Here is a 12,166-nt window from a genome sequence, read left to right as displayed (position 1 = left end):
TTAAGAAACTTGAAAACTTAAAGAAACCAGCTGTAGTTTTGAATTCAACATCTTTGGGGATTATTTTCATTTGATCTTTCATTAATCACTCCACTGGGACATAAAACTGAGAAGAGTGTACTTAATACTGATGGTTAATGTTTTAATCTATTATTATCTCGTGACTGCTTAGTTTTAATAAATATTTGGGAACGTTAATCGGTCTTTTTAACACAAAGTCCTTGTTTCACCTCTCCATTTGGTACACAGCACAACCTATAAATTCTGGAAACCCTTAACAGACTTCCCTTTAGCAGAGTGACGTCAGTACCACGGAAAATTCCCAATGGTTTTCTGACAACATCCGTACGACATATACGTCAAAATCCTTTCACGGGTGAAGAGCGATACTAAAAGCTGATGCCGGCCAATAAATTGCAATGCGGCGTTAAACTTGCACTTTCATTACAATTTTCATCTTCATTTTACTGAAAAACTAAATCCATAAACTGTTGCGTACGAAGGAGGCTTCAGGAAGGAGGGACGACGCGCAGAATAGATTTTGATTCTGAAACTGGTAATCGCGTATCAGAAACAGAGGAGCAAGAATTTGATGTTGACATTCGTAGACTTCAAGAAAGTTTATGAGTTGGTAGGTAGACGAACAATGTTCCAAACTTCAGAGTAGATGGGTTTGGATAAAGAAAACCAATGAACTGACCACAAACACGGTAACATACCCAACACCCCAGGTCAATTCGGGAGGAAAGCTTTCAGAGACCATAAAGATTAAAACCGGTGTCAGTCAGCGAGACGAAATCTTCCCTTCGCTCTTTAACTGTGCTCTTTTAAGGTGATGAGGAAATGGCGACGCGAAATGAAAGGAGTGGGTGGAGTAAGACAGGGACACAGGGCAAAATGAACACGGGTAGATTGTCTAACATTCACAGACGATATCGTGATATCGTCTGAATCATTAGAAGAGACTGTTAACCAAACCATCCAACTCCAGAGACAAGCGGCTAATGCAGGCCTACAGATCGCTATCGAAAAGACGCAGTATATGACAAACATCAAGGCAGCTCCTAGATGCGAGACAATAGGAGGAAGGAAAATATACGAGATCGAGAGATTTAAATACTTAGGAGAAAGAGTAGCAACTACGATTACAGAAAAGGAAGCAATGGAGGCCCTAGTAAAAACAAGGACTACCTATGACCATCTATGTTAGAATATTTCGATCAATGGAAAATTGAGACATTACCAGATAGTAATCCGCCCTGGGCCCTTATACTGAGTAGAAAATCAACCAAATATAAGCCGGAGTATTTAAGAAAGCGGAACTGTTGGACAAAAAGATTCTCAGGTGGATATTGAGACCTCAAAGAACAAAAGATGGTCAGATTAAAAAAGCGAGCCATGAATTGTTTACTAAGATAGAGAGAATCTCGTATATTATCAGGAAAAGAAGGAGCGTGGTCTTCGGACACACCCTTAGAATAGACCAAGGGAATTTAACACAGCACATAATATAGTTTCTTGTCACAGAGAACCAACAGATACAAAGGGATCAGGTAGAAATGCGAATACAGGAATCAGAGATACATAACATGGCGATTTTATTTAAAAAAAATCAGGCTTTTGCAAGTTTCCAGGACAGAACTAGACCCAGAGCAAAACCATCATACATAAAAGAGGGAAGAAGGTTGTCAAGTATGAGATTAACAAAATATTGTCAAGAGGAAGGTCGGAAGAAACGAAGCTGGCACGAATTAACGAAAATAAGAAGTATAAAAAACCTAAGATAGCGGTTTTCGTGGTATGTATACAGAGACCACAGTGTTATTAACAAAAACTGTGATTAATAGCGACTGCAGCCTGAACTGCTCCAAATTTATGTGAAAACTGTTAAACGCTGCTTTTCAAACTGGACAAACGTATTTAACATTCTTAATCTTTATTCTTCATGCGTACATAGTTGCAACCCTCTGCCTCTAAAGGGCTCCGAATTGTAGCGTGTAACATGGAGCTGTGCAATGTAACTATGTTGGTGCGTAACAGCGTGATATAATCGTGTTTAGAATTCGAAGAGTTCGTACACAGACGGAGTATCCTCTCCTTCAGCATGACAACGCCGAACCACACAAGAGCGCTGCGATATCTGCAGCAATCCGACGACGGCTTCACTGTCACCGATCATTCTCCACACGGACTCGACTTGGCCCTATCAGATTTTTTTTCTGTTTCCAAACTCTGAAGAAAACCTTCGAAGACTTCACTTTGATGATGATAAAACGGTACAAGAAGAGGTAAAGTTGTGGCTCAGGCAACAAAGTCAAACAATCTACGTTCAAATGTTCAGATGTGTGTGAAATCTTATGGGACTTAACTGCTAAGGTCATCAGTCCCTAGGTTTACACACTACTTAACCTAAATTATCCTAAGGAGGAACACACACACCCTTGCCCGAGGGAGGACTCGAACCTCCGCCGGGACCAGCCTCACAGTCCATGGCTGCAGCGCTACGGCGACGTAATCAACAAACTGGTTTCTCGTTGGGAGAAATGTGTTCGTTACCAGGGTGAGTGTGTTAAGAAATAAATATATACGTATGAAGTATAAAGATGTAGAAAGTTAATAACGTTAGTTTTAATTAAAAAGTTTTAAGAGTTTGTACGTAAAAAATTCGGAACCATTAGTTTCAAGCACGCTCTCGTAATTCCTCCACAGCATTATACCGAGAGGGGCGGCGTAGTTTTATATTTTGCGAAGACATTGATTTTAGCCACTTTTGTTACTGTATATTTTTCACTGTACCATGACCCACGCACTAATCTCTTTCATCGTCACGTGCGTTTATCAAATCGTTTTCACGCATTAACTTTATTACTGTTCGTACGATAATGTACTAGTTGTCTTATAAGGATTTTAATGTAAGTTAGTATATTTTACTTTACAATAGCGTCCTTTAACATACTTTATTTCTCAATATTCTTTCACTCCCGCTCCCACAATGCATTTCCCCGTACTAGTTGTTTACGCCGCAAATGTACTTCCATCTCGTCGCACGCGCAACCTGCCTTGTTTTCCTGGTGTTCACACTCTCCGTTTCCCACCAGTCAGCGTGCAGTTCATAGCATGACTTGCCATTTTATGTGATCGGTTTTATTTCTGGATTTTAAATGTTCCCATCTGACAAATCCCCGATCATAGGGGCCAACGTATCTAATGTTGCGTACAATCAAGTGTACTGCCAGTATATTTTCGTCCTAAAAGTGTCAGATTGCTTTATTATTTGGTGTTTCTCGAACGTGAAATTTTAGTAAGTATGGGTTTTTATTATTTCGGTTAAGTTTTATGATATATGGGATATTCCACCTCTTTGCCGTAATGTAGTCTCTTTATGACGCGTTATTTGACATGTATGTTTCCAGGTATGTAGTCGTAGTTGTTATTAAATTGTCTTTAGGTTATGTGTATTTCAGAAGAAGATGGGTTTACATCTTTGGATTCATTTACTGACGCATTTACTGGCGCATTTTAAATTATGACGATGCGGTCTGATACCCTGAAGAATTTTATTGAAGAAGACAATGGCCGCGGAAGCCTACGCTTACAATCATTTACTGACATTTGATTACCTTTATTAAAAGCTACACTCAATATGAAATAATACTGCCACAATAACCTTGTTCTTCATAACTCAGATCTACTGGGCGGGCAAGTGTTAGAATTTGATTACCTCAGTAAAGTGCCAATATTGCATCAACTTACACCATTTAGAATAAAGTGAGCTACTGTGAAACGAAAAATCGCCGTTCACTAAATAAATAATATTTGCTTACCCACACACAAATTCTGTCTGTGCATCATGTAATTGGTTCAGAAATGGCTCTGAGCACTATGGGACTTAACATATGAGGTCATCAGTCCCCTAGAACTTAGAACTACTTAAACCTAACTAACCTAAAGACTTCACACACATCCTTGCCCGAGGCATGATTGGAACCTGCGTCCGTAGCGGTCGCGCGGTTCCAGACTGAAGCGCCTAGAACCGCTCGGCCACACGTAAATTAAATAATATTTGCTCATAACCGCTGTGGCAAAACATTTATGTGGCGGTAGTGGTTTTATGTATCTGTAGATCTGTTTTACAAGGTTATAAGACATGCACTGGTGTTAAATTTAAGAAGAACACAATTAAAGTAATTCACATATATAGACATTTACAGACAGGTATTTCTAGAATGACAAGGATGTCGCAGGTAATTAGCCGTGGCCTTATAATAGGAACCACCCCGCGATTTGCCTGAAATAATTCAAGCTGGGACAGGTGTACATCCAAGTGGCACATCCTACCACTGTAGCATAACAAACCGTACTCAAAAAAATGTGTTCTGGAGAGATCCCAAATGCTGCGTTTCTCTGAAACTACATTTCTTCGTAATATACAAGTATAAATATGGAAGCATCAAATACGCCTGTTCGCTTCAAAGACAGAGGCCTCTTCTGACGTTAATCGGTCGTGGGAGAAGGAAAGTGACGTTACAAAGTTGAAGCGCTGTTAACTTTTGTGGCATGGCTAAAAGTAGTATCACTCGAGGTAGCGCCACGGGAATCTGGGTGTTTCCACAAGCAACTTCGGTGACGCCACTAGAGTGGCATGTGTAAACGCGTCTTAACTCTCACAAACGCTCTCGGATTGTGAAAGACGGGAGAGTAACTCAGCCTTGTTCTTTTCAAAGGAACCATCCCAGCATTTGCCTTAAGCGATCTGGGGAAACTACAGGAAGTGTAAATCTGAATAACAGGTCTGGGATTTGAAACGCCATCTTCCCGAATGCTTTAATGCTGCGCTGCCTCGCTCGGTACTTTGGATCCGAATAATCGAAGACAGACTACGCCCTTTGACGGATGAGAGTGCTTTGACACGGGCGGCCACGAAGGGGCACAAGATGAATCGCCGCTGTCAAAGCCTGCGAAAGCCGACACGCACTGCAGATCGGGCCTTTTCGGTTTTGCCAGCGTAATCGGAAGAGTTTTTGCAGCCAATTTGAGAAGAACGGTGCTCAGTCTAATTGGATCCGCAATCGAGTGTAATTGTTCGTGACGGTCGAATTCCGAATCTCTTCATAATGCACGGGGGAAATTGAAAGCGCGACGGATACGGGCGGCGCCGCATACCGGAGAGCGAGAGCGAGAGAGGAGCGTGCAAGTTAATTGCCATTCACGCAGTCAGACGCGATACAAAAAGATGAAAGAACGGCGAATTCCGGCGACGAATCGGCAGGACGCGCGACGCGTGGCCAGCCGCGGCCGGATCCGGGAATCGGGCCGACAGATTGACTGCGTCACGTCAGCTCTTCACTCCTGTAGCAGCTAATTAAATTTGTCATTTGGCAAAGTTACAATTGAAAACGGGCGAAACTGACAGGGAATGAGAGAGAGAGAGAGAGAGAGAGAGAGAGAGAGAGAGAGAGAGAGAGATCGTGCTACTTTACGCGATTGGATGGAATTCCGACGTTGGCGAGTATTGGGTAGCCGTTTCGCCCGTTTGTGAAGCGGATTCCGATTAACGTAATGCGTTCGGCGCGGCGCCCGCGTGTGAGGGAGAGCACGTCGGCTTGCATTTCGCAGGCGATACGAAGTCGTTTCCCATCAGAGCACGTCCGCCGATTAACTTCGAGTGATTACTGTCGACGATGCCGAGGAGACGAGGAGTTTTCCGAGGAAAGATTACAAGTGGTACTCATAATCAAGGTTAAAGGGCAATTCGTATCATTTCCTACATTACAAAAAATGGCTCTAAGCACTATAGGACATCTGAGGTCATCAGTCCTCTAGACTGAGAACTACTTAAACATAAATAAGGACATTACACACATCCATGCTCGAGGCAGGATTCGAACCTGCGACCGTAGCAGCAGCGGGGTTCCAGACTGAAGCGTCTACAACCGCTCGGCCAACGCGGCCGGTTCCTACATTACGTCTTACGGTGTGTGACAGAGGGTACTTTGTGTGCCGCTTTGACTTCACCGTTTATCTGTACCACTAACGAAAGGTCAGTGGGAGGAACGATTATTGGTAAGCCTCAATGTGTGAGCTCGAAACACTCTAATTTTACTTTTGCGGTCTTTTCGTGGGATTTACGTAGGCTGAAGACATATATTAGTTGACTCTTCTTGCAACGTACCGACACAATCGGAATTTTAACAGTAAACTCCTCCGTGAGACAGAACGCCTCTCTTTTAGCGTCTGCCACTGGAGTTAATGAGCATGTATGTGACGCTTTCGTGCTTACTAAATGAACCTGTAGCGAAACATACTGCTCATCTTACGGTCTTCTCTATTTCCTCTATCAGCCCTATTTAGTACGGATCACAGATTCTACATCTACATATAAACTCCGCTAGCCCCCAAGCGGTGTGTGGCGGAGGGCATATCCCCCCCTCCGCCCCCCCCCCCCCCCATTCCACGCGCAGATCAGGCAAGGGAAAAGCCACTGTCTGAACGCCTCAGTACGAGCTCTAATTTCTCTTATCTTTGAATGATCATTGCGCAATTTGAAATTTGGTGGTAATAATATACACTCTACATCTTCGGCGAAGATCGGATTTCGGAATTTAGTGAGCAGCCCATTCCGTTCAGCGCGTCGTCTATTTGCAAATGTGTCCCACTTCAAACATTCTATGAGATTTGTAACGCTCTCGCAATGGCTAAATGTACGTCACGAATCTTGCCGCTCTTCTTTGGACCTTCTCAATCTCTTGAATCAGACCCAACTGGTAAGGGTCCCATGCACACGAACAGTACTCTTAAGACTGGACGAACTAACGCATTGTTGAAGAACTGCATCGCTTCAGGATTCTACCAATAAACCGCAATCTAGAGTTTGCCTTGCCCGTTACTTGTGTAAGCTGATCATTGCATTTGAGATCATTTCGAATAGTCACACCCAGATACTTGACGAATATTACTGCTTCCAAAGACTGGGCATTTATTTTGTACTCGTACATTCATGGGGATTTTCGCCTTGTTACACGCAGCAGGTTACACTTACTAATATTGAGAGATAACTGCCAGTCATTACACCATGCATTTATTTTCTGCAAATCCTCATTGATTTGTTCACAACTTTCGTGTGGTACTACTTTTCTGTGGACTATAGCATCATCGGCAAACAGTGTAATGCCGTTGTCAGTACCACCAACCAGATCGTTTATGTAAATCGTAAAAAGCAGCGGACCTATTACGCTGCCCTGGGGCACACCTGAAGTTACACTTGTTTCTGTTGAAGTCACGCCATTCAGGACGACATACTACTCTCAATTTGTTAGAAAACTTTCTATCCAACCGCATATGTCATCGGATAGACAGTAAGCGCGCACTTTTTGGCGGAAGTGACAGTGCGGAAGAGTCGAACGCCTTTCGAAAGTCGAGAAATATGGCATCAACCTGGGAGCCGGTATCTAGAATGGTTCAAATGGCTCTGAGCACTATGCGACTTAAGTTCTGAGGTCATCAGTCGCCTAGAACTTAGAACTAATTAAACCTAACTAACCTAAGGACATCACGCACACCCATACCCGAGGCAGGATTCGAACCTGCGACCGTAGCGGTCGCTCGGCTCCAGACTGTAGCACCCAGAACCGCACGGCCACTCCGGCCGGCCGGTATCTAGAGCCTGTTGTATATCATGCACAAAGAGGGCCAGCTGTGCCTTGCATGACCGTGCTAGTTTCTGCAGATGAGCTTCTCAGAGTCTAGAAAGGTCATTATGTCTTAACACAAAATATGTTCCATGATGATTGACGAGCAGTAATCAAGTATTGATTGAATGGGGGTATTTTGAGCTACTTCCTTTGCAGGTGGACTACACATCCTGATCTGCCTTACCTGCTGATAGTTTTACGTCGCCGTTCCACCTTAAATTGTTCGGTACACAAACTCAGATACTGAATAGATGTGAGTGCAGAACAGTAGCTGGATGTAGTCTTACAATCATGAGTCTTACTGTCTATTACCCGTTACATTTCCAGATTGAAATTTTCATTCTACAGCGGAGTGTGGACTGACAAGAAACTCGGGACTCTTTGCCTTTCACGGGCAAGCGCTCACCAAGAGAGCTACCCACGCACGACTCACGACCCGTCTACATAGCTTTATTTCCGCCAGTTGGAACGTAGGAGATGAGGTACTGGTGGAAGTAAGGCTGTGAGGACGGGACGTTAGTCGTGTTTGGCTAGCTCAGTTGGTGAGCACTTGCCCGTGATAGGTAGCGATCCCAAGTTCCAGTCTCGATCCGGTACACAGTTTTTGTCTACAGGAAGTTGTACGTTCCACTTCCATATGTTGAGAGTCAACTGCGAATTGTTGCACGAAGCGTTGGGCCTGTGCGTCATCCTGCATTCTGATACAATTTTCTAGTGTTGCGACTTCTCTGTGCACATAATCCATGGAAAGCCTTATGGTACTTCCGACCGATTTATCCACTACATCATCTTCAACGTCAGGAAAATAGCCTTACATTACTTCCGATCTTATGCACACTAATATGAGGCATGTTTTTTAAGTAAGGTCCGTTGAAACGTAAGTACACAACGAAAGGATTTTTACAAAAAAGTAAATTTATTTTCGGAAAGTACATACTTCACTCTATTTTTCGACATAGTTGCCAAGTTTGTTCAAACACCTATCATACCTCTCAACCAGTTTTAAAAAACCCTCTTCATAAACACTTGCCGCCTGCTCCGATAACCAAGAGTTCACTGTCGTTTTCAAGTCGTCGTCATAATTGTAACGGTTGCCACTGAGGTGTTGTTTGAGGTGGAGGAACAGATGGTACAAGCTCGGCGCAAGATCAGGGTGGGTGGTGTAAAACTTGGCAGCCAAAATTGTCCAATAAATCGCGGGTCAACCTGCAGTGTGAGGTCTTGCACTGTAATGGAGGAGGACAATTCCTTTTGTCAGCATGCCGCGTCTTTTGTTTTGAATCGCTCTGCGTAGCTTTCTCCGGGTTTGCAGTATGCTTCTGCGCTGATAGTGGTTCCTCGTTGCAGAAGTCGACCAACAAAACACCGTGCCTATCCCAAAGAACCGACGCCATGATTTTGCGCTGGGACAGAGTCTGTTTGGCTTTCACTTTTACAAGCGAGTGGGTGTGTCTCCATTCCATGCTCTGTTTCGATTCGGGCGTGATATGCGAAACCCTCGTTTACGATCTGACTCAAGAAGCCGTCACCTTCTTCGTGATAACGAGCCAAGAACTTCATCAGACACTCAAATCCTTGGTTTTTGTGGTCCTCTGTTAGGAGTTTCGGGACTTTAGGTGTTCAGAAACAATGTTATAAAGTACTGATTTCGACACGCCAGGAAATTCGTTTGAGAGGCCTGTTATTGTGAAGTGTCTGTTCTCACGAATCCTCCCTTCAACTGAAGCCACCAAATCGTCTGTAATCAAAGGAGGGCGACCAGAGCGGTCCTCTCTGAATTCTCGTACACATTAACGCACTTTGCTTTCACTCATAACAGTATCACCGTACACTTCGCAAATCTGTCGATGAATTTCTGCAGCAGACTGGTTCCATGCTGACAAAAACCGTATCACTGACCGAACCTCACACGCGGTGGGCGAGTTGATAGTCTTAAACATTTTGAAAGTACAGAACAGAACCGTACAGGTTAGCTACAGAGCTGAAACTGAGCACAGTTGTTCCCGAGGCATGCCGGTACACGACGCACGCACTCGTCGCGGTATCCGCGTGAACCAGTAGTGTCTACAACAATACGGACCTTACTTAAAAAACACACCTCGTATATACTTACTGCATAAAATCCAAAGTACTATAACGCTTTTTTTCTAGATTTTGAAGATGAAGAAGTGTTGTTACTATCCGAGGCCTGGACACAAACCCTGTAGAACTACCAGTAATAATAGCAAATTAAGCCTTGAATTAATAAATATCTGTGTACTCGGAGATCGAAGGACGATAGCACTCATGGTTGTTACCGTAAAAGTCATACACGGAATAAATAGCTTGTCAGTTTCACTAAAAAAAGTGGGGCTTTCAAGAGCGTATTAGAAATGCCCCATATCAGTTTTGCGTTCGGACAGGTAGGACTCGTCACATCAATTCATTTTAACACGTCTGCAAATTCGAAATACGAATAAAACGCTGAAGTGGTTTAAACACGCATCAATAAAATTTTGTCGTATTTGTACAGCAGCTGCTAGCGAAGTAACGATCTGCAATGTACAGGGCATCCCACCCAAAAGTCGCCAGGTACATTTTCTCCAAATGCAACATATGACTATTTCACGTTACAATATTTTAAATGAACTGAATCCATTCCAGTGAGGACACGTACTCTTTGGCGGCTGTCCTCCGTTAGTGTCCTGTTCCAGAGGTCGGGGTGCACACAGCGGCGGCGCCGGTTTACTTACATCGCTCTTTCTGTAATTTTTTTTAAATACGTTTGTAGGTAAAATATTTCCCTTCCCCCCTACTTCCCACTCCCCATCTTACGATTCTGTACCGTGGTTGTCTTCTCAGCTGCATCTACATTAAACAGTATTCCCAAGTAGACAGATGGCTTGGCTATTAAAGTAAATTAATACGGTCACTATAAACGGACCGTTACCGAGTGTTCAGGTCATCACACAGTACGAGGTAGTAACTGACAGTAGGTACTTACATTACAGGTATGACGGTAGTAGTTGCAGCAGGTGCGGCCAGTGGCGGCTCACCTGTAACAGAAGACGGGTCGGTCGTGAGACGATGCGCTGCTTGAGGAACGCTAGGCTGTACTGCGCTGGAGCCTGTCAGGGGGGACACACAGGACCAGGGAGAGTCCCCCTGGCCGTGCCGTCTCTTCCTGTGAGTCAGCGCCCGCGGCCTACTCTCCATGCCCCACACATCTCGCGCCTCAGGTGTCTGTGTTTCCTCCCGCCCTGACCACAGCCGCCCTCTCTGGGATTCCGCCCTCCGCGTCAAACAACGAACGGATTTCCGCCCTTCTCAACAGGTGCTTTTCAATGATTCGTTTTGGCCAACTGGCACATGTCGAGCATGCTAGCAAAGTAGCGAACTGCGACGAAGAGGGCGTCCGTAAGGATCGTCAGGTTCATTTTCTTTGGGTGTTTCGGCAGGTAATTGAATTTCGTTTTGAAATGTGTCGCTCGAGTCAGCTCAGAGAAATACGACTCGTCATATCTTTCATGCGGCGCCCTGTGCAGGCGGAAAACGTCGCTTTGTTTCCTGTTACGAACGAAACGAATTTTAACGCGGAATTTTACTTGTCCGTTCGACATACAGGGTGAAAAGTATTTAAACCGACAAACTCTGGGAGGTTGTAGAGGCCATCAAAACAAATACTTTTTGCTAATTTCATTTTTTCCTATGAGGAGTATTTCAACCGGTAGAGGAAGATTTCTCTGGCGCCAAACAAATTAAAACAACAAACACTTTTCCACTTTTTTTATGACCGAGAGACAACACATTAACGCAACCCAATTTCAATTACAGTAGATTTTCAAAAATTCCTCCACTGACACGTAAACAAATGATACACCGTCGGATCATGTTCTGTCTGACACGGGCAAAAACCCCAGGAGTATCCTGAATTGTTCCTGCTGCTGCTACTATCCGGGCAACGAGATCCTCTTCTGATGCAACAGGAGTTGCGTAAACAAGGTTGCGCATCTCTCCCCACACAAAAAAGTCCAGAGGGGACATATCCGGGGATCGAGCAAGCCATTGTACAGGACCACCTCTGCCAATCCACGTTTCTGGGAACCGTCGGTCCAGGAATCGACGCACACGACGACTGACATGTGCCGGCGCCCCGTCATGTTGTAACCACATGCGTGGTCTTGTAGGGAGCGGGACGTCTTCCATCAATTCTGGCAATGCTCTGGCGAGAAAATTGTAATAGTGCCTGCCATTTAATGGCCTAGGTAGCAGAAACGGTCCATTTAAACAGTCTCCAACAACACCGACCCACACATTAACGAAGAACCGCACTTGATGGGAGCTAGAAACTGTGGCATGCAAATTGTGCATGTTGAAGACTCCATCACGCCCAAACGTTGCTTCATCGGTAAACAACACAGAGGATGTATTTCACACTGTTCCAGGTACCATTGCGAAAACTGTGCTCTGGGTGGATAATCAACTGGTTCCAGGTT

At 44.3% G+C, this 12,166-nt stretch overlaps 1 protein-coding gene across 1 annotated transcript in view; it reads right to left on the bottom strand.

Moving 5' to 3' along the window:
• LOC124797974 (dystroglycan 1-like) overlaps positions 1–10,746 on the bottom strand; it is a 137,896-nt gene extending 127,150 nt beyond the window's left edge. The window contains exon 1 of the mRNA XM_047261144.1: positions 10,675–10,746. Coding sequence (XP_047117100.1) covers positions 10,675–10,676 — 2 coding nt within the window. The 5' untranslated portion in view covers positions 10,677–10,746. The remainder of the gene's footprint in view (positions 1–10,674) is intronic.
• Between the last annotated feature and the right edge of the window lie 1,420 nt (positions 10,747–12,166).

Source organism: Schistocerca piceifrons, chromosome 5 (assembly GCF_021461385.2).
Source record: "Schistocerca piceifrons isolate TAMUIC-IGC-003096 chromosome 5, iqSchPice1.1, whole genome shotgun sequence".
Taxonomy (NCBI): Eukaryota; Metazoa; Arthropoda; class Insecta; order Orthoptera; family Acrididae; genus Schistocerca; species Schistocerca piceifrons.
This window is presented reverse-complemented; position numbering and strand designations above follow the sequence as displayed.